Source organism: Rana temporaria, chromosome 3 (assembly GCF_905171775.1).
Source record: "Rana temporaria chromosome 3, aRanTem1.1, whole genome shotgun sequence".
Lineage (NCBI taxonomy): Eukaryota > Metazoa > Chordata > Amphibia > Anura > Ranidae > Rana > Rana temporaria.
Genome location: NC_053491.1, coordinates 456,337,516 through 456,365,093, shown reverse-complemented (window position 1 = coordinate 456,365,093; position 27,578 = coordinate 456,337,516). Strand labels below are relative to the sequence as shown.

The following is a 27,578-nucleotide window of genomic DNA, read 5'->3' as shown; positions in this document are numbered from 1 at the left end:
AAAAAGAAAAGCAAACAGTCACGTAAGAGTAACATCTTTCTAATATAGAAAACAAAGTTTTGCATCTGAGAAGAAAATGTGCCCCTCTGGGGAGGTACTAACAGCTTTAAGTTTAACATAGAAAATAATGACCCTAAATGGGATCTTTAAAGCGGAGGTCCCCCCTAAAGAATAACAAATAAATAAAAAAAAAGCTCCTAAAAATTCGAAAATAAATAAAAAACATTTTTAATACTTACCAGAAATGGCTGTTACTAGGCAGATCGTCCTAATCTGCCACTTCCTATTATGCGGTAGTCTTCATTCTTCTCCTCCTCTCGCTGTCTTCTGGGACATTTAGGACATATGTGTCCCAGAAGACAGCCACCATTCACAAAGCGCCGCGCAACTGTAGGAAACGGGCAGTGAAGCCACAAAGTTCCACTGCCTGTTTCCCTTACTTCGAATGGCGGCGCCGGGACCCGATCTGATGGACGGATCGGCCTCGGGCGGCCGACATCGCGGGCACCCTGGACAGGTAAGTGTGCTGATTAAAAGTCTGCAGCTACAGTGTTTTTAGCTGATGACTTACATTTTTTTTTACAGCTGGACCTCCGCTTTAAGGCTGTGTTCACACTAGTCCAGTGCCAATTGCAGTTCCATTTTCTGTGCGAAGGTAAAAATGATTCATTCAGCGGTTCCTCTCCATTGTAGCTGCGGATGAGCTGACCTAGGAGAGGGGGAGGTGTAGGAGGGAGGGGGAGAGCATTCCTGTACAGAGCAAAACACATTTGTGAATGAGATGCGTTCCCATTAAAGATTATGCGCCTGCAATTCGCACCGCACTGCCTAGAAGATGCACACGATCTTTGTGCAATGGGGAGTGCGGATGCAACGCACATATGTGACCCATACCTATTGAAAATGACATGTTTGCAAATGTTCTGCGAATTGGATGCAGTGTAAGTCTACTTCTGAAGAAGCGAGCAGTGACTCGCAAAACACGTTGAGTTTCATGATGGATGTGTATTACTGTATATCAACAATTCCAATATATATGTATGTGGCGGCTTGATATGCTGTATCTATCACTGCCAAGTGGTTTGGCACCTTTGTTTATGCATCCTATATATACGATGAATGTTATACATTTTTAATACATTTATAAACTATGGGCCAGATTCACGTATATGGGCGTAACTTTGTGCGGGCGTAGTGTATCCTATTTACGCTACGCCTCCGCAACTTGGACGGGCAAGTCCAGTATTCACAAAGCACTTGCTCCGTAAGTTGCGGCGGCGTAGCGTAAATGGGCCGGCGTAAGCCCGCGTAATTCAAATGTGGAAGAGGTGGGCGTGTTGTATGTAAATCAATCGTGACCCCGCGTAAATGACGTGCTTAAAGAATGGCGCATGCGTGCGCATGCGCGCGCATGCTCAGTATCACGTCAAATTTTTTCCCTAAGTTACGCTGGCTCAATGCCTGTGACGTGAACGTAACCTACGCACAGCCCCATTCACGTACGACTTACGTAAACGACGTAAGAAGATACGCTTGTGCCGACGTCCACTTTGCATTGGCTGCACCTCATATAGCAGGGGTAACTTTACGCCGGACATAAGCCTAACGTAAACGGGTAGCGGGCGCAAGTATCTACCTAATTTACATATTCAACGCGTAAATCTACGGAAGCGCCCCTTGCGGCCAGCGTAAATATTGCACCCAAGATACGACGGCGTAGGAGACTTACGCCGCTCGTATCTTGGCCAAATCTATGCGTAACTGATTCTAAGAATCAGGCGCATAGATACGATGGCTTCATTCGGACTTACGACGGCGTACGTGGAGATACTCCGTCGTAAGTCCGCTGTGAATCTGGCCCTATGTTTACTTTTGCATACTCTTATTGACCTTTGTGTGCTCACCTCATTTAAAGTCACATGGGTGCTCTTCTTACATACATAGTTACATAGTAGGTGAGGTTGAAAAAAGACACAAGTCCATCAAGTCCAACCTATGTGTGTGATTATAAGGCAGTATTACCTTGTATATCGCTCTATGTTGTGGTTGTTCAGGTGCTTATCTAATCATTTCTTGAAACCATTCTTCATTGTTGTATCAATCTAGTACAGCATATTATGTATGCTCTGAGTTTCCTTTTTTTTTTTCTTTTAAATGGTCTATTTGCTTTGTGTTATGTGTGAAAATTCTCAATATATATTATAAAAGAAAAAAAAAACCTTATGCATGCAGCTTCCCCCGTAGCGCCTTCTAAATACACACCAGAGCCTGATCTCGATCCAGCAATGAGGCTCTCTCAGCTCTCTTGCTCCTCATTGGCTCAGATACACTACCGCTGATGTCAACCAGAGCCAGTGACGAGGAGCAAGGGGAGGGGCTGAGCCTCGCTCTGTTTGTCTTATGGATACACAGATCAGGGATCGGGAGCAAGCATGCTTGAATGCCCCCATGAACTATCCAAAGGACATCCCCTATGGGAAGGAGCCAGTTATTTGTATAATCCGCTATACTACCGAATCAGTGTAGGTTACAGTACGGAAAAAGGAACTGTTTTGTTATAGCTATTTGATAAGTGCAAATAATGACCAGTTAATCTTTCCGGTAATTTAGTGAGTAATTTGCTTTTGCTTACTATTGCTCCCAGCTCTATTTGAGGACTACAGAACCCCATCTCTCTATGTTATGGAAAAGAGAAGAGAGGCATGTGTCTGTTGTCCTGATACAGTATGGTGAGTGAGCGTTGTCACTCTAGGACAGGGAGTGTGTTACGGGATCATCAGGTAGAAAATAAACATAGCTTAAAAAAAGGAAAAAAGGGCTACAATAAAATATAAATATTTTGATTTTTTTTGGGGGTGATATACTTTAACCCCTAGCGGAAGGTCCGCACGATCTGTACGTCGGCTCCTTTAAGTGGGATAGCAGGCACACACGCTGCTGGGGTGCCGAAGCTCGTGGCCGCGATGACCGCCACGATTGCGGGCACGAGAGGCAGACCGGGGACATGTGTGTGTAAATCCCTGTTCTGTGAGGAGAGGAGATGCAGATTGTGAGTTCCTACTAGCTGGGAACCAGATCTGTCATCTCCTATAGTCAGTCCCATCCCCCTACAGTTAGAACACATACTGAGGGAACACATTTAACCCCTTGTGTTAACCCCTTCAGTGGCATTTATACAGCCACAGTGCATTTTTATAGCACTGATCGATGTATAATTCTCAATGGTCCCAAAAATGTGTCAAAAGCGTCCGATCTGTCCGCCATAATGTCGCAGCCCCGATAAAAATCACAGATCACCGCCATTACTAAAAAATAATAATAATGAAAATGCCATAAATCTATCCCCTATTTTGTAGATGCTAGAACTTTTGCGCAAACCAACCATTATACGCTTAATGCAATTTGTATTACCAAAAATATGTAGAGGAATACATATCGGGCTAAACTGTGGAAAAAAATATATACTTTTTTTTTTTTTTAAATGGGGATATTTATTATAAGAAAAAGTACAAAATATTGTATTTTTTCTAAATTGTCGCATTTTTTTGTTTATAGCGAAAAAAAAAAACAAAACGCAGAGATGATCAAATACGACCAAAAAATGGGCGTCAATTTTGTTTTGGTACAGCGTCGCGTGACTGCGCAATTGTCAGTTAAAGCGATGCTGTGCCGTATCGCAAAAAATGGCCCGGTCATTGAGCAGCCAAATCTTCCAGGGCTGAAGTGGTTAAAAGTTCAATGATGTTTGATCATGCTTATGTGCACTCCACCTATTCAGGTGCAATTGGAATTGTAATAATGATAGGTCCTCTTTAAGTACAGGCTGTAATGCACTTACATTTTTTTTGAAGTCCTTTTCAAATGCTTTATATTCCACGGTTTCGTTATTTGCCAGATTTTCAGTAAAATTCATCTTGGTGAAGGTTAGGTCTACATTCAAAACAGCAGTGGTGGTTTTCTCTACAATGATATTAATTATGATTTTGTTTAACGATAAAGAAAAACTATTGGTTAAAAAGAACAGACAATTTTCCAGCACTCACAATGACTTCTACCAATCAGTAAGGACCTGCTTTCTTTGCTCTTGCTTCTACCAGCCTTCCTTAAGCTATACAACTGTTTTATAAAGGCTATTTACAGAACAATCTTATATACAGTGGAACCTCGGATTACGAGCATAATCCGTTCCATGAGAATGCTCGTAATCCAAAGTACTCCCTTATCAAAGCGAGTTTCCCCATTGAAGTCAATGAAAACTAAAATAATTTGTTCCGCATTGACTTCAATGGCATGCAATACCGCATGCGACCAGAGGCGGGGGCTCCGGAAAGCCTCGAAAACAGATGGAAAGACTCCCTTTCCAAAGTTTGCCGAGGTAAGCCGAGCTGTCCTCAGGCCTTTCCGTGCATTACCGAACGGCGTTGTGCCGTTCGGTACCCGGCGCCCCCCCCCCACCTCAGGCCAAAACGTGGTACTGCACAGCGCTTTGGCCTGAATGCTGCTCGTGTTGTGAGACAACACTCGCAAACCGAGTTAGGATATTTTAAAATACAGTGCTCATATTTTGCGAAACACTCATTAACTGTGTTACTCACAATCTGAGGTTCCACTGTACAATTGCACTGTTGATTGATTTATTGTCCAAAACAAAAATATGATCCAAAAATCTAAAAGATTGTTCAAGGTGCCACACACTTACCGATCATATGGATCTATCTACTTGGAGCTGATGATCACAGGAAATAAACATACTGGCCCGGATTCACAAAGCACTTACACCGACGTATCTCGAGATACGCAGCGTAAGTGTAAATATGCGCCGTCGTATCCATGCGCCGTGCCCATAAACTGAGATACGCCTGAAAATAGGCTTCATCCGACCGACGTAACTTGCCTACGCTGTCGTATCGTGGGCGCATATTTACGCTGGGCGCATTTGCCGCTCCCATTGATTTTCTATGCACACATGCAAATGAGGGAGATATGCCGATTCACGAACGTACTTGCGCCCGGCGTAAAGTTATTCCCCATATATGAGGCACAACTCATGCTAAGGTATGGACCAGGGAACACAGCCGTCGTATTTTACGTTGTTTACGTAGTACGTGAATATGGCTAGGCGTAGGTTACGTTCACTTAGTAGGCAGTGATCCGTCGTATCTTAGGGAGTAGTTCCGACGTGATTCTGAGCATGCGCACTGAATTACGTCCACGGGACAGCGTATGCGCCGTTCATTTTAAGTACTTGTATGGCACTTGGCCCATCGTTTGCATGGGGTCACGCCTCATTAGCATGGCTCACGCCCACTTCCACCTACGACGGCTTATGCCGAGGGAACCCAGCGCAGTTTGGGAGGCAAGTGCTTTGTGAATTCGGTGCTTGTCTCTCTGCGTGACGTCGGCGTACAAAACATTCGACGGCACTATAAAGGGGAAGTTCCATGCGGATGACGCCACCCTTTGGGCTGCTTTAGCTGATTCCGTGTTAGTAAAAGACGATTTGCGCTTTTCAGTCTGTTACAGCGTGATGAATGTGCTTACTCCATTATGAACGTTAGTTTTACCAGAACGAGTGCTCCCGTCTCATAACTTGCTTCTGTACATGCGTGTTTTTTTCACGTCGTTAAAGCCCACACACAACCATTTTTTACGACATTAAAAACTAAGTGAAAATTTAGAGCATGTTCTAAATTTTTAATGCCCATTTTTTACGTCGTAAAAAATGCTCTGGAGCCCACACACGATCATTTTTAATGACATTAAAAAAAAAAAAATTTTTACATCCCGAAAAACGGTCGTGTGTACGCGGCATTAGACATTCGCACAGCTAATTTTTTTAATCAAGAGTCCCCTAAGTATCCTTTCCATAACTCATATGGTTGATCACATTGTCTGAGGCCTCGTACACACGACCATTTTTCTCGTCAGACTCCATCAAGAAACTTGGTGGCAGAGCTTTTTTGCCGAGGAAAACGGTCGTGTGTATGTTTTTCGTCGAGAAAACTGTCGTGAAACTCGACTCGGGAGTTTCAATTTCCTCGTCGTGTTTCTCGTCGGACTGGTTTACGACGAGAAACACGTTCGTGTGTATGCTTAGAAACCCGCGCATGCTCAGAATAAAGTATGGGAGCGTGCCTTCGGTAAAAGTAGGGTTTGTAATGGAGATAGCACATTTGTCACGCTGTAACAGACTGAAAAGCGCGAATCGTCTCTCACCAAACTTTTACCTAACACGCAGTAACATTAGCAAAAGCAGCCCCAAGGATGGCGCCAGTGGAATCAAACCTCCCCTTTATAGTGCCGTCGTACGTCTTGTACGTCACCGCGTTTGAGAACGACGAGATTTTGTCTTGACAGTGTGTACGCAAAGAAAGCTTGTCAAGATTCTCGACAAGCCTAACAAGAAACTCGTCGAGGAAAACAATGTTTAATTTACGACGAGTTCCTCGGTCGTGTGTACGAGGCCTATCTCATTTAATCAGATCGTTATGTGTATGGCCACCATTACATTACTAAAGAAATTTTAATTCTTTAAAGCCTAATTGAAGTCACAGAAATACAGTATCTCACAAAAGTGAGTACACCCCTCACATTTTTGTAAATATTTTATTCTATCTTTTCATGTGACAACACTGAAGAAATTACACTTTTCTACATTGAAAAGTAGTGAGGGTACAGCTTGTATAACAGTGTAAATTTTCTGTCCCCTCAAAAGAACTCAACACACAGCCATTAATGTCTAAACCGCTGGCAACAAAAGTGAGTACACCCCTAAGTGAAAATGTCCAAATTGGGAACACAGTATCAATATTTTGTGTGGCCACCATTATTTTCCAGCACTGCCTTAACCCTCTTGGGCATGGAGTTCACCAGAGCTTCACAGGTCGCCACCGGAGTCCTCTTCCACTCCTCCATGATGATATCACAGAGCTGGTGGGTGTTAGAGACCTTGCGCTCCTCCACCTTCCATTTGAAGGGGTGTAGATCTCCACAGTAAATGATTGAATTATCCAACTTGCTTCGATCCCCTTGTCGTGATGGAATATATCACTTTTCCATTTACACTATATTTAATGAACTCCAAACGCAGGAAAAAAGAAAAAACAAAAGAGGATGCCTCCTCATAGTGTAAAAAAAGACTAAAAATGTTTTATTCAAATAGAAAAATTCCATCCACAAAAATAAAAATCCATATAAAATGTCCACATCAAGTAAAAGGTAAGAAAAAAAGTTTGCACAGTATTGGAGTGGCTGGGGCCAGTGTATGTGCCCGACCAGTTTCGTCTACTAAGACTTCAACTGGGGCATACACTCACCCTCCACTCCGCTGTGCTTAAAGCGGATGTGCGGCCCAAAAAAATATTAAAAGCCAGCAGCTACAAATACTGCAGCTGTTGACTTTTAATATTAGGACACTTACCTGTCCTGGAGTCCAGTGCCATCCGCAGCAGAGGACGAGCGATCGCTCGTCACTCTGCTGCCCCCCGCCATCCACTGTGAGGGAACCAGGAAGTGAAGCGCTCCGGCTTCACTGCCTGGTTCCCTACGGCGCATGCGCGAGTCGCGCTGCGCCCGCCGATTGGCTCCCGCTGTGTGCTGGGAGCCGAGTGTTCACAGCACACAACGGGGGGTGACAGGATGTGATGCAATGCCCGTCTTTTGCCCGTGAATGCTGGGCCGGAAGTGGGTGCAAATATCTGCACCCCCTGAAAGGTGTCAAATGTGACACCGGAGGGGGGGAGGGTTCCAATCAGCGTGAGTTCCACTTTAGGGTGGAGCTCCGCTTTAAATACCAATGCAAATAATTAAAATAATGAGGTGCTTACGTAAGACCCCGCTCCTCAGTGCCGCATGGATTGGGCGTGCGTTCCATATAGGAATCCGCAGCCCCGTGATGACGTCACTCCATGCGTTCCAAAAACCGGAAGTTGTAATACACAGGAACTCCCACTGAACATCCCAAAACTCTCTCCTAGATGCAGAAGACCGGAACAAACCCGATCTCCAATGGCCACTTCCCTCCAGGTGCACCTCCACAAGTGTCGCCAGAGAGAAACCAAACAAACACCGGAAATACCCACGTCACGCCGGAACCACGTGACCCACCAAGGAGACAGAAGCAGCCAATCATACGGGCCAGCGAGAGAGCGGAAATGCGCAATCGCGTCACAGGTCATAGCCAGGCAACGTGATCGCGGCAACAACACTGATCGTTGCCCTGCAACAGAGACCACGTACACCTGAATGTATTACGCATGCGCACTCCAGGGAGGATAAACTCACCAGTCTATATGCCCATGAAGCCTCTCCTATCTAGAGGGAGCGAGATGACAATCGTCAATCTCTCTCAGTGTGATCATAAGATTCTGGCTTTCAGACGGGAGTCAGTAAAAACCCACCTCCTCCCCGAAACGGAGAGAAAAAAAGAAAATATAGGGATACAAATTTATAAATGTAAAATATAAATGAAGCAACTATTAATCGTTAACCCCATAAACTTTGGACATAACCCAAATGGTAAGTTACAGAAATTAGAACAAAGGTTAATATAAAACAACTTTGTTTCAAATTATTCCCAGAATATACCAATATGGCCTCATGACTGGTTAATGAAAGCATTTATATCCCAATCGGCAGGCGTAGCGCGACTCGCGCATGCACCGTAGGGAACCGGGCAGTGAAGCCGGAGTGCTTCACTTCCTAGTTCCCTCACCGAGGATGGCGGGGGCAGCAGAGTGACGAGCGATCGCTCGTCCTCTGCTGCGGACGGCACTGGACTCCAGGACAGGTAAGTGTCCTAATATTAAAAGTCAGCAGCTGCAGTATTTGTAGCTGATGGCTTTTAATATTGTTTTTCAGCGGAGCTCCGCTTTAAGGCCATACGGCACATAACCTTTGAGCTGGTATATCCAAAACGTTTCAAGCCTGGATACACCTCTCAAGCTAGATTCACCCCTCCAATGGGGAACAAATCTATCAATAATTTGAAAACTCGTACCCAAAGGATTCTTGTTATGTTGCTCAAGGTAATGTCTAGGTACCGTATGATTAGTATGTCCTTTCTTGATGCTCGTAATATGCTCACCTACCCTTGTGGAAAAAGTCTGTATAGTACGGCCAACATACTGCTTTCCACAAGGGCAGGTGATAAGATATACAATGTGCTTGGTGGCACAAGTAAAAAAATGTTTTATGGGGTATTAGAGGGAGGTACTGGTAGATTGAAAAACCATAGTCTTTCTTCTTCCACATATATTATGGACACCTACAGCATGGATGATATCCTTTGGAAAGTGGAAAGAAACTTGTATGTGTGGGAGGATCTGTTACATTCAGCGCAATTTGTCCTTTCAAGGACATAGCACCCCTATAGATTACTCCTGCATTTAAAGGGAGTGTGGGACCTAACACTTGGTAGCTTTTTAAGATCTTCCAGTGTTTCCGTATAATATGCCTGATTTGTTTGTGTTGGGTAGAGAAGGTGGTTATAAAATATTTTTTATATTTAGGCTCTTGTATGGGCTTACATTGCTCTAATGTTAGCGGTTTCCTATCTATTATGGCAATCTTACCAATTTCAAGATCGATAGCATGGCCCTGATAGCATTTATCAATAAATCTGATCTTCAATACCTCTGCCCGATTATAGAAATCTGAGAGGTTAGAGCAGTTACGCCTGATCCTGAGTAACTGGCTATGGGGGCACTGATTCCAACCATGAAGAATGTTAATGGCTATCGACCGTAATGTACCCATTCCGGTCGGTGGCCTCAAAGAAAGTTTTGGTCATTAATTGACCATCCTGTACCATAATCTCCAGATCAAGGAAATGTATGTTGGAATAACTGGCCTCATAGGATAAGCAAATTCCCACCTGATTGTCATTTAAAATGGCCATAAAATTGTCGAGAGATGGTTGGTCACCTCTCCAAAGGAGGAGGATGTCATCTATGTACCTAGCCCAAAGAACAATCTCGGGCCGGTCTTTTTCTATTTAAATAAAAAAAAATTGTATTTTTTTACACTATGAGGAGGCATCCTCTTTTGTTTTTTGTTTTTTCCTGCATTTGGTGATCATCAAATATAGTGTAAATGGAAAAGTGATATATTCCATCACGGCAAGGGGATCGAAGCAGGTTTGATAATTCAATAATTTTCCGTGGAGATCTACACCCCGGTGGAAAGCGAGGAGCGTGACAACACAACCATCCAGACCAGTCATTGGGCTGTCCATGCTTATCAAACCCACCGCCGTATGTTTTTTTGGGTCCACCAAATCCGGTAAGGATATTTAATTCTTCTCTGATCGGATGGTGTTTTTGTTCCTGAGGGGAATTTTATCCACGTGTACATTGCAAGGAACCATGCTTCATTCCTGGTGTATAATTTGATGCTATCCCACTGTCACCCTTTATGGACAATTTTTTATTTCATTTTGTCTTTTGGGACACTTGCACTACTTGTGATCATTATACTCACATATCATTGTTGATGGACTTATCACTGTGAATTATTATTACTAGTCAACCAACATTAGAATTCTTCTATAGCCTATGGGCGGAGCATTTGTCCGCTCGTGGCTATCGTATGTTTTTAGCTGCTTTGTCGAATCTTCATGTCTCTATAATATCAAATCTTTTCTCTCTATGTCGAATCTTTTCTCTCTATGTCGAATCTTTATGTCTCTATAATGTCGAATCTTTTCTCTCTATGCCGAATCTTCATGTCTCTATGTCGAATCTTTTCTCTCTATGTCGAATCTTCATGTCTCTATAATGTCAAATCTTTTCTCTCTATGTCGAATAATCTTGGACTAATAGAGTTATGTTAGGCACATTCGATCACAGGTTCGATAGACACAGATATTGTCACCGTCATGTCAAATCTTCTATCTATATCAAACTATCGTTGCTACAAAATGAAAATAAAGCATTTTTTTATGTCGGATCTTTTGGATTACGGATTCTGTGCGTTCGTTATCGTTTGTTAAATTGAAAGCGAAAATCCCTGAAATTCTGACGAAAATGTATTGGGACAAAAACAAATGCACATGTCTACTCATGTCTACTCACTATTGCCTAGCAAAGCCTCTCATCACATTGAGAGCCCAATGGTGTGGCAAAGAAGGGTGGAATGAGGCATGACTCCTCTGCGAATCCAGAGTAGCCTGATGATGAATATTCAATGGGAGGGTCTTTGACACCCTAGGCCAGTGATGGCAAACCTTGCCACCACAGATGTTTTGGAACTACATTTTCCATGATGCTCATGCACTCTGCAGTGTAGCATCATGGGAAATGTAGTTCCAAAACATCTGGGTTTCAAGGTTTGCCATCACTGGCCTAGGCTATAAGGATAAAGCTGCAGAGAGCAACACCATCTAATAACATTTTGCAGGGGACAGCACTGGAGATACGAAAAGTATTGCCGTGAGAATTAATCTGGGTGCCTCTCTATTGGCCAGTGAAGCTGCTTATTACATTGAAGGGACAAGGTTGAGGAAAAAAGGGGGGGGGTGGAATGAGATAACACCAATTTTCCGTAAACACAGTGAAAATGGTAGAAAGTTGGAATTTGTCTAGAAGTGTTAGCTAATAAACACAGATGGCACTTTGCCAAGTTGATGAGGGTCTTCTCGACTTCTCGAACTAACTGTTTACATGACTATAACTTAAAGCGGAAGTAAACCCATCGATTTGATAGTTTCAAAAAACAGTTAACATTCCCGGAAATGCTAGCTGTCACATTTGCTTGTGCTCTCAACCAAACTGTCAAACCATCCAATGGCTGGTTTCATAACTGATCACATGTGCAGCATCATGGCAGTTGTAGATTAAACAGAGGCCAGGATGGCAGCTTCCTTGGCTGAAAACGATAGGAGGGTTTACTTCCACTATAACTTCAATGCAGGATATATGTTACATAAAAAAAAAATTTTTATATACATTTTTTTCACACTTACCAACAGCTATAATGTTTTTTACAAATTCACAAAGATCTCCTTGAAAATTTTCTAAACAAACACATTTGCCTTCAACATAGGTACCTCCATTTTGGCATACTAGAGGAATAGAAGAAAAAATACAGACTTAGTTAAAAGCAACCAAACATATGTATTTGTCTTTATTGTGGTTTAAGGGTTGCCTGTCATGAGAAAAAGTAACACTGTAAGCCAATCAGGCTTTCTTATATTGTACAGTACACATTGTGCATTCTGATAGGAGGAAAAAGCTCTCAATCCAATCATTGGCTGGGGAGGCCCTAGACCAAGCTTTATTGCTTTAACTGCAGCCGAGAAAAGTGAGGTCAGATCTGGAGGGTGCTGTGTGGCATGGAACTGGCTAAACATAGTTAGTATTGGCATTAGTTGACATGGTTCACTCTTTTATTTGCTAAAGGGCCGTTGGTCATTTTTGGTTATACAGGAAGAGATAAACAAAACCTTGACATCCCAAAATAAGCTTTTTGACCTCTTTAACACTGGAGACTAAAAATAGCGCCTGAAAAAAGCCTCAACTGCAATCCCAGTGTGATGCCGTGTACACCCGACTGTTTTTCATGCCATGGAAAAAAACAAAGTTTTTCTCGACGTGATTCCTCTCAAGCCTGCCTTGCCTACAAACGATCGTGATAAAAAAGGCTGGAGCAGAGCTCGGTGACGTACAACACGTACGACGGCACTATAAAGGGGAAGTTCCATTCGAATGGTGCCACCCTTTGGGCTGATTATGCAAATTTTCCTTCTCATAACTTGCTTCAGAGCATGCAGGTTTTTTTTGCCGTCGTTACAGCCTACACATGGGCGTTTTTTTTTCACGACGAGAAAAACGACGAAAAAAATAGAGCAGGTTCTAAATTTTTAATGCCCATTTTTCTCGTCGAGAAAAATGCTCTGGAGCCCACACACGATCGTTTTTAACATCCAATTTAAAAAATTGAATTTTTCTCGTCATGAAAAACGGGCATGAGAGCCTTAGTGCTTTCACACTGGGGCGCCGTGCAGGCAGGGCGTCAAAAAAAGTCCTACCAGCAGCTTATTTTCAGTGCTTTAGGATTGGTGAATACACCGCTCCTAAGAGTGCTTTCGAACTCCCAGCGACCAGCCGTCGGTTAACGGGCAGTTTATCGTAATTTTGGCAGCGCTTTTCGGCCGCTAGCGGAGCGCTTTTAATGCCGCGTACACACGGTCGTTTTTCGGCATTAAAAAAAACAAAGTTTTTAAAAACTTAATTTCAAATCATCGTGTGTGGGCTTCACATCGTTTTTCGGCTTCGAACATGCTGCATTTTTTAACATCGTTTTTTAAAATGTCATTTTCGGGTTGTAAAAAATGATCGTGTGTGGGCTAAAACTACATTTTAAACCCGTGCATGCCCAGAAGTGAGCTATGAGACGGGAGCGCTCATTCTTAAAACTACCATTCATAATGGAGTAAGCACATTGACAGGCTCGCCGGGAGTGAGAGTGAGCCTGTCAGCAGCTGCAGGGGAAATCTCTCCCCCCTCCCTTTCCTCGCATTAGACAGTGTTGCTGCCCACCCTGCTCCCTCCCCTGCTTCCTCATTGGCAGGAGGATGAGAGCCAATTAGCCAAAACTTTGGCTGCAAGGCATCTTGGGACATGTAGTCCCCAACACAGGTGGTCCTATTGTGACTATATGGGGGAAAGACTACACACGCCAGCCTGCACACAGGGGAGAGGAGGAATGGGACACCAACAGGCTGCCTGGGAGCAAGGAGACACCTCAAGGCAAGGAGAGAAACCAGACACAGGGGAAGAGGTGCCCTCATCCTGAGTTGGTGTAACTGTTTTTGTCACAGCTCCAAGGCTGGTGACGGACACCCCATCAGAGGGAGGACCCAAGTGAATCTCCAGGCATCCCTGAAGGCGTGAGGCATTCCAGGTTGTGAGGTAACCATTTGGGCCACCCGAAGAACCTTCCTGCCAGGACATCTCCTTTGGGCCTTGGTTGCAGGATTGGTGAGCAGGCATTTGCCCACTTTAACGACATTGCATGCAGACAACGTTGCTTTATCTTTGCCTACACCTGTAGAACCTGTGTTACACTTTCACCCTGCTGAGAAGTCAAAGTATCCATCTTGCTTACCAGGATACTGCCAGCATACTGTCCATCACCGCTGACTGCCAGGATACCTTGAAATACACTTTGCTCATCCTTCCAAACAGGGCACTAACGCAAAGCTAGCTGAAGATACCGGATATTTCCATTGCAAGGACTCTCCTGTTTCTTCTTCATTTAGCAGTGACTTAGTGGTTATAGTTATACTCACTAAGGAGGAACTCTAACTTTAAGCCTAAAGTTGATAATTCATATTGATGCCTGTTGCATCACGTGTTTACCGCCTGGGCCTGTGATTTCAGGTTTTTAGGGAAATAGACTGACCGTCAACAAGCCAGTCCTGTTTTCCCTCCAGCCTGAGCACAAGTTGCTTTGATTGTGCGATTTGAAATATTGGCTACAGATACACAAAGAGCTTCTACAGAACAGTCAACAGTCTAGTAGCTCTATAGTACACTGTGGGAGAGATTTACTATAACTGGTGCACACAGAATCTGGTGCAGCGGTGCTTAGTAACCAATCAGCTTCCAGGTTTTATTGTCAAAGCTTAATTGAACAAGCTGAAGTTAGAAGCTGATTGGTTACTATGCACGGCTGCACCAGATTCTGTGTGCACCAGTTTTAGTAAATCTCCGTCATTGTAAATCAAGATATTCTTACTGACTGATAACACATGGGGCCCAAGTTAGATTATTTTCAATGAATACTTCAATACTTAGACATAACTCACCTGGAAGAGGTTTCTCAGATATCTTTACTGTTGTGCTACTGACCTCTATGGTGCTTGATGTAGTGTTTGTAACTGTAGGTGCTGTAGTAGAGGCAGTTGTTGTAGCACTTGTACTTGTAGGTGCTGTAGTAGAGGCAGTTGTTGTAGCACTTGTACTTGTAGGTGCTGTAGTAGAGGCAGTTGTAGCGTTTGTACCTGTAGGTGCTGTACTAGAGGTAGTTGTAGCATTTGTAGCTGTAGGAGCTGTACTAGAGGCAGTTGTAGCGTTTGTACCTGTAGGTGCTGTAGTAGAGGCAGTTGTAGCGTTTGTACCTGTAGGTGCTGTATTAGAGGCAGTTGTAGCGTTTGTAGCTGTAGGTGCTGTAGTAGAAGCAGTTGTAGCGTTTGTAGCTGTAGGTGCTGTACTAGAGGCGGTTGTAGCCTTTGTACCTGTAGGTGCTGTACTAGAGCCAGTTGCTGTAGCACTTGTACTTGTAGGTGCTGTACTAGAGCCAGTTGTAGCGTTTGTAGATGTAGGTGCTATACTAGAGGCAGTTGTAGCGTTTGTAGTTGTAGGTGCTGTACTAGAGCCAGTTGTAGCGTTTGTAGATGTAGGTGCTATACTAGAGGCAGTTGTAGCGTTTGTAGCTGTAGGTGCTGTAGTAGAGGCAGTTTTAGTGTTTGTAGCTGTAGGTGATGTACTAGAGGCAGTTGTAGCGTTTGTACCTGTCGGTGCTGTAGTAGGGGCAGTTGATGTACTGCTTGTACTCAAAGATGCTGTGCTAGAGGTGGTTGTTGTTGCGCTTATACTCATAGGTGCTGTACTAGAGGCAGTGTTTGCAGTGCTTGTACTCTTAGGTGCTGTAGTAGAGGCAGTCGTTGTATTGCTTGTACTTGTAGGGGCAGTAGTAAAGGCAGTTGATATAGTGCTTGTACTCATGGATGCTGTAATAGAGGTTGTTGTTGTAGCGCTTATACTCATAGGTGCTGTAGTAGAGGCAGTTGATATAGCGCTGGTACTTGTAGATGCTGTACCAGAGGAAGTTGTTGTAGTGCTTGTACCCGTAAGTGCTGTAATAAAGGCAGTTGATATAGCGCTTGTACTGAAAGGTGCTGTACTAGAGGCAGTTGTGTTAGCACTTGTACTCATGGATGCAGTAGTGCTTGTACTCATAGGTTCTGTAGTAGAGACAGTCACTGTAGTGTTTGTACTTGTAGGTGCTGTATTAGAGGCAGTTGATATTGGGCTGGTACTTGTAGATGTTGTAATGGAGGCAGTTGTTTTAGCACTTGTATTCATGGATGCTGTAGTCGAGGTGGTTATTGTAGCACTGGTATTTGTAGGTGCTGTAGTAGAGGCAGTAATTGTAGTGCTTGTACCCGTAGGTGCTGTAGTAGAGGCAGTTGATATAGTGTTTGTATTTGTAGGTGCTGTAGTAGGGGCCGTTGATATAGTGCTTGTACTTGTAGGTGCTGTAGTAGAGGCAGTTGATATAGTGCTTGTATTTGTAGGTGCTGTAGTAGAGGCAGTCATGGTAGTGCTTGTACCTGTATGTTCTGTAGTAGAGGCAGTTGATATAGTGCTTGTATTTGTAGGTGGTGTAATAGGGGCAGTTGATATAGTGCTTGTATTTGTAGGTGCTGTAGTAGGGGTAGTTGATATAGTGCTTGTATTTGTAGTTGCTGTAGTAGAGGCAGTTGATATAGTGCTTGTACTTGTAGGTACTGTAGTAGAGGCAGTTGTTGTAGTGCTTTTTCCTGTAGGTGCTGTAGTGGAGGCAGTTGATATAGTGCTTGTATTTGTAGTTGCTGTAGTAGAGGCAGTTGATATAGTGCTTGTACTTGTAGGTACTGTAGTAGAGGCAGTTGTTGTAGTGCTTGTACCTGTAGGTGCTGTAGTAGAGGCAGTTGATATAGTGCTTGTATTTGTAGGTGCTCTAGTAGAGGCAGTTGATATAGTGCTTGTATTTGTAGGTGCTGTAGTAGACGCAGTCATTGTTGTGCTTGTACCTGTATGTTCTGTAGTAGAGGCAGTTGATATAGTGCTTGCATTTGTAGGTGCTGTTGTAGGGGCAGTTAATATAGTGCTTGTATTTGTAGGTGCTGTAGTAGGGGCAGTTGATATAGTGTTTGTACTTGTAGGTGCTATAGTAGAGGCAGTCGTTGTAGTGCCTGTACCTGTAGGTGCTGTAGTAGAGGCAGTTGATATAGCGCTGGTACTTGTAGATGCTGTAGTGGAGGCAGTTGTTTTAGCACTTGTACTCATGGATGCTGCAGAAGAGGTGGTTGTTGTAGTTCTTGTACTTGTAGGTTCTGTAGTAGAGGCAGTCATTGATGCTGTAGTAGAGGTGGTTATTGTAGTGCTTGTACCCATGCTTGTACCCATAGGTGCTGTATTAGAGGCAGTTGTTGTGCTTCTACCAGTAGGTGCTGTAGTAGAGGCAAATGATATAGCGCTGGTACTTGTAGGTACAGTAGTAGAGGCAGTTGTTTTAGCACTTGTACTCATGGATGCTTCAGAAGAGGTGGTTGTTGTAGTGCTTGTACTTGTAGGTTCTGTAGTAGAGACAGTCATCGTAGTGCTTGTACCTGTAGGTGCTGTAGTAGAGGCAGTTGATATAATTCTGTTACTTGTAGATGCTGTAATGGAGGCAGTTGTTTTAGCACTTGTACTCATAGATGCTGTAGTAGAGGTGGTTATGGTTGTGCTTGTACCTGTACGTGCTGTAGTAGAGGCAGTTGATATAGTGCTGGTACTTGTAGATGCTGTAGTAGAGGCAGTTGTTTTAACACTTGTACTCATGGATGCTGCAGAGGAGGTGGTTGTTGTAGTGTTTGTACTCATAGGTGCTGTAGTAGAGGCAGGCGTTTTAGTGCTTGTACTTGTCGGTGCTGTAGTAGAGGCAGTTGTTTTAGCACTTGTACTCATGGATGCTGTCCTAGAGCTGGTTATTGTAGTGCTTGTACCAGTAGGTGCTGTAGTAGAGGCAGATGTTTTCACACTTGTACTCATGGATTCTGTAGGAGAGGTGGTTGTTGTAGTGCTTGTACACATAGGTGCTGTAGTAGAGGCAGTTGTTTTAGTAGAGGCAGTCATTGTAGTATTTATACCTGTAGGTGCTGTAGTAGAGGCAGTTGATATTGTGCTTGTACTTGATGTAGGAGAGGCAGTTTTAGTGCTTTTACTTGTAGGTGCTGTACTAGAGGTAGTTGCTGTTGCGCTTGTACTTGAATGTGTTGTAGTAGAGGCGGTTGTGGTAGTGCTTGTACTCAAAGGTGATGTACTAGAGGCAGTGTTTGTAGTGCTTGTACCTGTAGGTGCTGTAGTTGAGGCAGTTGATAGAGTGTTTGTACCTGTAGGTGCTGTAGTAGTGGAGGTTGTTGTAGTGCTTGTATCCGTAGATGCTGTAGTAGAGGCAGTTGATATAGTACTTGTACTCATGGATGCTGTAGTAGAGGTGGTTGTTGTAGTGCTGGTACTCAAAGGTTCTGTAGTAGAGGAAGGTGTTATAGTGTTTGTACTTGTAGGTGCTGTTATAGAGGCAGTTGTTTTAGCACTTGCACTCATGGATGCTGTAGAAGAGGAGGTTGTTGGAGTGCTTGTACTAATAGGTTCTGTAGTAGAGGAAGTTGCAGCGCTTGTACCTGTAGGTGCTGTAGTAGAGGCAGTTGATCTAGTGCTTGTTCTTGCTGTAGTAGAGGCAATTGTAGCGCTTTTACTTGTAGGTACTGTACTAGAGGCGGTTGTTGTAGCACTTGTACTCGAATGGGTTGTAGTAGAGGTGGTTGCGTTTGTACTCAAAGGTGCTGTACTTAAGGGAGTGTTTGTAGCGTTTGTACTCATAGGTGTTGTAGTAGAGGCAGCCATTGTAGTGCTTGTACCCGTAGGTGCTGTAGTAGAGGCAGTGGATATAGTACTTGTACTTGTAGATGCTGTAGTAATGACAGTTGTTTTAGCACTTGTAGTCGTAGGTACTGTAGTAGAGGTTGTGGTTGTAGTGCTTGTATTCGTAGGTTCTGTAGTAGAGGCAGTCATTGTAGTGCTTGTACCTGTAGGTGCTGTAGTAGAGGCAGTTGATCTAGTGCTTGTACTTGCTGTAGTAGAGGCAATTGTAGCGCTTTTACTTGTAGGTACTGTACTAGAGGTGGTTGTTGTAGCACTTGTACTCGAATGGGTTGTAGTAGAGGTGGTTGCGTTTGTACTCAAAGGTGCTGTACTTAAGGGAGTGTTTGTAGCACTTGTACTCATAGGTGTTGTAGTAGAGGCAGCCATTGTAATGCTTGTACCCGTAGATGCTGTAGTAGAGGCAGTGGATATAGTACTTGTACTTGTAGATGCTGTAGTAATGACAGTTGTTTTAGCACTTGTAGTAATAGGTACTGTAGTAGAGGTTGTGGTTGTAGTGCTTGTATTCGTAGGTTCTGTAGTAGAGGCAGTTGATATGGTGCTTGTATCCTTAGGTTCTGTAGTAGAGGCAGTCGTTGTAGTGCTTCTATCCTTAGTTTCTGTAGTAGAGGCAGTTGTTGTAGTGCTTCTATCCTTAGTTTCTGTAGTAGAGGCAGTCGTTGTAGTGCTTGTATCCTTAGGTACTGTAGTAAAGGTGGTTGTTGTAGTGCTTGTATCCTTAGGTACTGTAGAGGTGGTTGTTGTAGTGCTTGTATCCTTAGGTTCTGTAGTAGAGGTGGTTGTTGTAGTGCTTGTATCCTTAGGTACTGTAGAGGTGGTTGTTGTAGTGCTTGTATCCTTAGGTTCTGTAGTAGAGGTGGTTGTTGTAGTGCTTGTATCCTTAGGTACTGTAGAGGTGGTTGTTGTAGTGCTTGTATCCTTAGGTTCTGTAGTAGAGGTGGTTGTTGTAGTGCTTGTAGCCTTAGGTTCTGTAGTAGAAATGGTTGTTGTAGAGCTCGTACTCGTAAGTGTTGTAGTAGAGGCAGTTGTAGCACCTGTACTCAAAGATGCTGTACTAGAAGCAGTTGTAGTACTTCCTAGAGAAATTAAATCAAGATTAATAAACATTATCAAAATGGATGGGACCCTGAAAAATATTTCAACATAAAATGAATCACACAGTAATGGTATTCCTAAACATTCAGACTGAATATTCTCAGGGGACTTCTTCTACAAAATTATCAAAGATATGAATATCAACGGGGCCCACATTTGTGATATACATTAAAAAAAAAAAATGTTGTTACTTTTTGTTATAAAATATATATAATAAAATATCAAATGTCATACATTTAGGCTAAAATGTATTCTGGTAAAAAAAAAAAAAAAAAAAAAACAATAAGTGTATAGTTATTGGTTTGTATGAAATTTTTCTAATATGAATGTAAATTAATTTATTTGTGTAAAATTGTTGATTTACATGGAAGGTGAAAGTCAGGGTGTCTACAAACTATGGTGTGTGTGTATATATATATATATATATATATATATATATATATATATACATACCATACAGGGCCGCCATCAGGGGGGTACAGGCAGTACACCTGTAAGAGGCCCGGAGGTCGCTAGGGGCCCGAATGGCACCCCCCTTTTTTTTGTCTTTTTATTTTGTAATTCTTTTTCTTTTTTATATATATATATATATATATATATATATATATATATATATATATATATATATATATATATATTGTTTTTATTAAAGGGCCTAGAGGACCCCGGGGCCTGGAGGTCCCCGGATAGCAACCCCCCCCTTTTTTTTATATATGTGTATATTTTTTTAAGGGCCCAGAGATCCCCCCCCTTTTTTTGAACCCAAAGCCCCCTGCCCTCAATTTGCGGCGGCAGCAACCCCCCCCCCCCCCGGTTCAAAATACCCCTTTCGGCTTATACTCAAGTCAGTGTACCTTGGGCGTCCATTTTTTAAAACTTGCGGCTTCCTCCTGGTCCCGTCCTGTTCCGTGATAGGCGTTTGACACTGTGTTCAGTGTTTCGCCTATCACAGACTTTCTTTCATTCTCGGACTCAGTTTCCCAGTGTTCCGCCTATCATGGACCTTCTCTTGTCTGAAGATGAAAGAACATCCGTGATTGGCGGAACACTGAACACACTGGGCCAGATTCATGCAATTTAGCGAGGCTAGTGCATGATTCATAAAGCACTTACCTCGCAAATTGCACCGTCGTATCCTAACTCCCCCCGGCGGAATGCAAATTCCGCGGCTAGGGGGAGTGTACAATTTAAATCAGGCGCGTTCCCGCGCCGATTTAACTGCGCATGCGCCGCCTGCGAAAAAGCCCAGTGCGCATGCTCCAAATGACGTCGCTAGGACGTCATTGTTTTCGGCGGCTAGGTAACTTACGGCCATCCGTATTCCCGACGGACTTACGCAAATGACGTAACAAATTTAAAACTCGGCGCAGGAACGTCGGCCATACTTAACATTAGCTACCCCTCATATAGCAGGGGTAGCTATCCGCCGGAAAAAGCCGAACGCAAACGACGTTGAAAAAGAGCGACGGGCGGGCGTACGGACTTGAATCGGCGGTTCTCCTCATTTGCATATGCGACGTGTAAAAAAAAGCGACGACACCTAGCGGCCGGCGGGAGATTACAGCCTAAGATTCGACTGGTGTAAGTCACTTACACCAGTCGGATCTAAGGGAGATCTATGCGGAACTGATTCTTATGAATCAGTCGCATAGCTCCGACCGTCGGATCTCACAGATCCGACCGTCGGGTCTCACAGATACGACGGCGGATCAGGAGATCAGCCGTCGTATCTCTTGATGAATCTGCCCCAGTGTCTGCTGGGAAACTGAGTCCAAGGATGAAAGAATGTCTGTGATAGGCGGAACACTAAACACAGTGTCAAACGCCTATCACAGAACGGGACAGGACCAGGGGGAAGCCGCGAGTTTAAAAAAAATGGATGCCCGCATCACAGCCTGTCAAGGTACGCTGCAATGGGCACAGCGAGGTTGTAATGGGCACAGAGAGGTTGTAATGGGCACAGAAAGGTTGTAATGGGCACAGTGAGGTTGTAATGGGCACAGTGAGGCGTGCAAATGGGCACAGTGAGGCGTGCAAATGGGCATTGTTGACCCTCTTCTCCGCATACAGTAGCTGCTGCATTTCTCACCCTAGGCTTATACTAGAGTCAGGTAGCCGGATTCATTATTACTTATGACGGCGTATCAGTAGATACTCCGTCGTAAGTCCGAATCTGCACCGTAATATCTTTAAGCGTATTCTCAAACTGAGATACGCTTAAATGTTGCTAAGATACGACCGGCGTAAGTCTCCTACGCCGTTGTATCTTAGCTGCATATTTACGCTGGCCGCTAGGGGCGTGTACGTTGATTTACGCCTAGAATATGTAAATGAGCAAGATACGCCTATTCACGAACGTACTTGCGCCCGATACGCTGTTTACGTAAGGCGTATTTCAGGCGTAAAGATAAACCACCAAAAAGATGGCGCAGCCCATGCAAGGTATGGACGTTGGAAGTGCCGTCTAATTTTACGTTGTTTGCGTAAGCGTACGTGAATAGGGCTGGGCGTAGGTTACGTTCACATCGAAAGCAAGGAGTATTTGCGACGTGATTCTGAGAATGCGCCGTACAAACGGCCCTCATTTACATGGGGTCACGATTCATTAACATACAACACGCCCCCTACCTGCCTATTTTGAATTAGGCGGGGTTACTTGGCACAACGCCGACGTAACTTAGGAGGCAAGTGCTTTGTGAATACAGTTCTTGCCTCACTAAGTTACGTTGGCGTAGTGCAAATGGGATGCGCTACGCCGGCAAAAAGATACGCCGCCGTACGTGAATCTAGCTAAATAAGTTTTCCCAGTCTTTTGTATATATATATATATATATATATGTACATACATACACATATATATATATATATATATATATATATATATATATATATATATATATATATATATATGTATATACTATATATATATATATATATATATATATATATATATATATATATATATATATATATATTAAATTGCTTATTTATGATGGCCAGAACAGTTCAAATCCCCCCCTAAGGCTCTATTCAATTCACACTAATGCATTTTTTTATGCACTTTGCATTTTACATGTTCACATCAATGCATTTTTGTTCCTCTGCATTTTTGGAAAGGGTCGGGGACTTTTTTCCTGCAAAATGCAGTGTTTTGCATGTAATAGAATTCAATGGACCCGCATCCAAAACGCAAGTACTGCGATTTTGCAGCGATTTGCGTTTTACTTTTTTTTTTACACTGTATAGAGCTGGTTGCTAAGGAGGGGGCCATCAGCTGGCTTCCCGCCCAATGTGGAAAGAAAACAGCATGGGGTCCCCCCCTTCCAGGTCCATACCAGGTCCTTGGGCCTAGTATGGATTCGGAGGGGACCCCCCACACCAAATAAAAAAAAAATGGTGTGGGGTCCCACAAAATCTATACCAGACCCTTATCCAAGCATGTCACCCAGCAGGTCAGGAAAGGGAGGGGACGAGCGAGGGCCCCCCCTCCTAAACCATCCCAGGCCGCATGCCCTCAACATGGGGGGGATGGGCGCTTAGGGACAGGGGGCGCTCTGCGCTCCCCACCCCAAAGCACCTTGCCCCCATGTTGATGGGGACAAGGGCCTCTTCCCGACAACCCTTGCCCGGTGGTTGTCGGGGTCTGCGGGCGGGGGGCTTATCGGAAATCTGGAAGTGCCCTTCAACAAGGGGTCCCCAGATCCCGGCCCCCATATGTGAATGGGTATGGGGTACATTCACATCTTCATCCTCCAGTCTTCTCCTTCTCCCCCTGCTTCTTCTTCCCTCTTCTTCTGTCTTCTTTGAATGAATGAATGAATAAAAACTTATATAGCGCGGCACATGCAAACTTAATCGCCTCTGGGCGCTTGTTGTTCCTGTCTCCTTTGGTATCAAAAGAGATGCGTTTTGATCTTTCTCCTGAATGCTAAGTGATTCTCCTCCAACCGAATGCTGGTTGGTAAAGCGTTCCATAGTCTGGGACCCTGGACCGCTAATCTCCTTTCTCCTTTGGATTTGTAGTTGGCTTTCGTTATCTGAAGAAGATTTTGATTGGTGGATCGCAAAACGCGATTGGGATTATGAGCTTTTATTTTTTCGCATAGATAATGGGGAGCCTTCCCATGGATACATCTATGCGTTAGACAGAGTGCTTTAAAAGCAATTCTGTCTTTAACTGGTAACCAGTGAAGGGTTCTCAGTGAAGGTGAGATTGATTCCCAGGGTTTTTTCCCAGTCACAAGTCTGGCGGCCGTATTTTGAACGACTTGCAGACGAGCGATTTGGTACTTTGGGAGTCCGAGGTAGAGGGCATTTGCATAGTCCAGTCTGGAGTTCACAATTGTTCCCACTACGACTGCTATGTCTTCTTTGGGAATGAAAGGAGTAAGTCTGCGTAGTAGGCGCAGCAGATGGTGAGATCCGCTGACTACTGACCCTATTTGTGCATCCATTGTCATGTAGGAGTCGAAGATGACCCCGAGACTTTTGACTTTGGCGCTAGGGGTGATGATTTTGCCCAGAATGGGCGGGGGGGTCCAAGTTGTTGCAGGTTGTTTCATACGCTTGACGTGAAACAGGAGAAGTTTTTTTTTGCTCCGTTGAGTTTAAGATAACTCTTTGTCATCCAGTTCTCTATCAAAGAGAGGCATGTCTCTAGATTGAGGTGATGATCCTTTTTATTGCAAATGTGGAAATATAGTTGCGTGTCGTCTGCATATGAATGATAAAGCAGTTTTTGGCTGCTGATGATTTCAAAAAGCGGACGAAGATAGATGTTGAATAACACCGGCGACAGAAGCGATCCTTGAGGGACTCCGCACGATCGGTTGTCCATAAAAGAGGAGAACCAAGATAAATCACCTTCTGCGACTCTGGCTACTTCAGCTAGCCGAGTCAGAAGTAGCTTGTGTCCGGTGTTCTTCTTCCTCTGCCGCCGTTCTCACCGACAACCCTCCTCAGATGCTGCGTCCCACTGATCTGTCAGTGCCGATGTCCTGCATTTCTTAAATAACGATGGAGGCGTGGCAATCTGATTATGTTATCCGGAGGCCACGCCCCCTTGTGACATCACCGCCCAGGGCATGATGGGTCCATGATGTCACAAGGGGGCATGGTCTCCAAATGACGCAATCCAATTACCACGCCCCCATCGTTATTTAAAGTGGTTGTAAACCCACTTTTTTCACTTTTACCTACAGGTAAGCCTATAATAAGGCTTACCTGTAGGTATAAAGAATATCTCCTAAACCTGTAGGGTTTAGGAGATATTCCCCTCGCAATGCGCCGCTGATTGCAGCAGCGCATGCGCAGGGGGGAATCCACGGCGAAAGGACCGGCAACCTGCCGGACCTTGCCGAATTTAAATCTCCCGCGCACACGCGGGAGTGACGTCATCGCCTCTCCAGCCAATCACAGCGCTGGAGCGGCGATACCCGGAAGACACGCCGGAGCAAGATGACATCACGCTCGGCGTGGACCAGGTAAGTGTTCTTCACCTCGTTCCGAGGTAAGTATTTCATAATCAGCCAGTATGCGGTGCATACTAGCTGATTATGCCTTTTGCCTTGCAGGTTTGAAAAAAATAAAAAATGTTTATGCGGTTGTAGGTGGGATTGTTGGTGGGAACGGAGGCAGAGGAAGAAGAACACCGGACAAAGAAGACAGAAGAAGAGCGTAAGAAGAAGCAGGGGGAGAAGGAGAAGACCGGAGGATGAAGATGTGGGAGAAGATGGAGGAATACTGGTGGAAGAAGCGGAGAAGGAGAAGAAGATATTTTTAATAAAATACTTGTCAAAAACTGTCTACTGTATTTTTTAACACTACACGACTTTTTTAAGTGAATGTGTAGGGGTACAATGTACCCCATACTCATTCACATAGGGGGACGGGATCTGGGGGCCCCCTTGTTAAAGGGGGCTTCCAGATACGGATAAGCTCCCCGACGATTTCCGACCGCCGCATTTCCCGGGGGGGTCCCGATTGGACCCCCGACCCGCGGAAAGGCAGCGACGTGCGGGCACGTCGTTCTGCCTGTCGGTGCCATTCTGCCGACGTATATGTACATGCATCGGTAAGCCGTTAAAGGGGTTGTAAAGGTACAATTATTTTTTTTCCTAAATAGCTTCCTTTACCTTAGTGCAGTCCTCCTTCACTTACCTCATCCTTCCATTTTGCTTTTAAATGTCCTTATTTCTTCTGAGAAATCCTCACTTCCTGTTCTTCTGTCTGTAACTCCACACAGTAATGCAAGGCTTTCTTCCTGGTATGGAGTGTCGTGCTCGCCCCCTCCCTTGGACTACAGGCGAGTCAGGACGCTGTCTACTTTGCAGATAGAGAAAGAAGCTGTGTGTTAGTGGGCGTCCTGACCCTCCTCTAGTCCAAGGGAGGGGGCGAGCACGACACTCCTCACCAGGGAGAAAGCCTTGCATTACTGTGTGGAGTTACAGACAGAAGAACAGGAAGTGAGGATTTCTCAGAAGAAATAAGGACATTTAAAAGCAAAATGGAAGGATGAGGTAAGTGAAGGAGGACTGCACTAAGGTAAAGGAAGCTATTTAGGAAAAAAAAAATTGTACCTTTACAACCCCTTTAACCGCTTAACGACCGATGCATGTACATATACGTCGGCAGAATGGCACCGACAGGCAGAACGACGTGCCCGCACGTCGCTGCCTTTCCGCGGTCGGGGGTCCAATCGGGACCCCCCCGGTACATGCGGCAGTCGGAAATCGTCGGGGAGCGATCCAGGATGAGGGGGCGGCTATTTGTTTCTAGCCGCCCCCTCGCGATCGCTCCCCGGAGCTGAAGGAACGGGGGGAACCGTATGTAAACACGGCTTCCCCGTGCTTCACTGTGGCGGCTGCATCGATCGTGTCATCCCTTTTATAGGAAGACACAATCGATGACGTCAGACCTACAGCCACACCCCCCTACAGTTGTAAACACACACACAGTGATCCTTAACTCCTTTAGCGCCCCCTGTGGTTAACTCCCATACTGCAACTGTCATTTTCACAATAAACAATGCAATTTAAATGCATTTTTTGCTGTGAAAATGACAATGGTCCCAAAAATGTGTCAAAATTGTCCGAAGTGTCCGCCATAATGTCGCAGTCACGAAAAAAATCGCTGATCGCCGCCATTAGTAGTAAAAAAAAAAAAAATTTATAAAAATGTAATAAAACTATCCCCTATTTTGTAAACGCTATACATTTTGCACAAACCAATCGATAAACCATTATTGCGATTTTTTTACCAAAAATAGGTAGAAGAATACGTATCGGCCTAAACTGAGGAAAAAAAATGTTTTTTTATATATTTTTGGGGGATATTTATTTTAGAAAAAAGTAAAAAATATTGCATTTTTTTCAAAATTGTCGCTCTATTTTTGTTTATAGCACAAAAAATAAAAACCGCAGAGGTGATCAAATACCACCAAAAGAAAGCTCTATTTGTGGGAAAAAAAGGACGTCAATTTTGTTTGGGAGCCACGTCGCACGACCGCGCAATTGTCTGTTAAAGCGACGCAGTGCCGAATCGCAAAACCTGGCCTGGGCTTTTAGCTGCATTTTGGTCCGGGGCTTAAGTGGTTAAAGAACATGAAAAGACAAAATTCTATTCTGTCAAAGCATCTGTATCGTATTTGAATTAAGAAGAAAAAAGAAAAGCATCTTCAAACAGAAAAGCAAGACAGCTACAAAAGAGGATAAAAAGGCAGTAATTAGAAGAGCTTTACTTACCCATAATTGCAACAAGTAGCAACACAGTCATCACTGAAAGCTTCAT

At 44.1% G+C, this 27,578-nt stretch overlaps 1 protein-coding gene across 1 annotated transcript; it reads right to left on the bottom strand.

Annotated features, from left to right (window-relative positions):
- Positions 1 to 146: 146 nt before the first annotated feature.
- Positions 147 to 27,578, bottom strand: LOC120930575 (mucin-2-like). Its single transcript, XM_040341750.1, has 5 exons — positions 27,533 to 27,578; positions 14,810 to 19,771; positions 11,963 to 12,061; positions 3,839 to 3,960; positions 147 to 164 (listed from the first exon to the last, which is right to left on the bottom strand). Exons 1-5 carry the CDS (start codon positions 27,576 to 27,578, stop codon positions 147 to 149), a joined length of 5,247 nt encoding a protein of 1,748 aa, XP_040197684.1.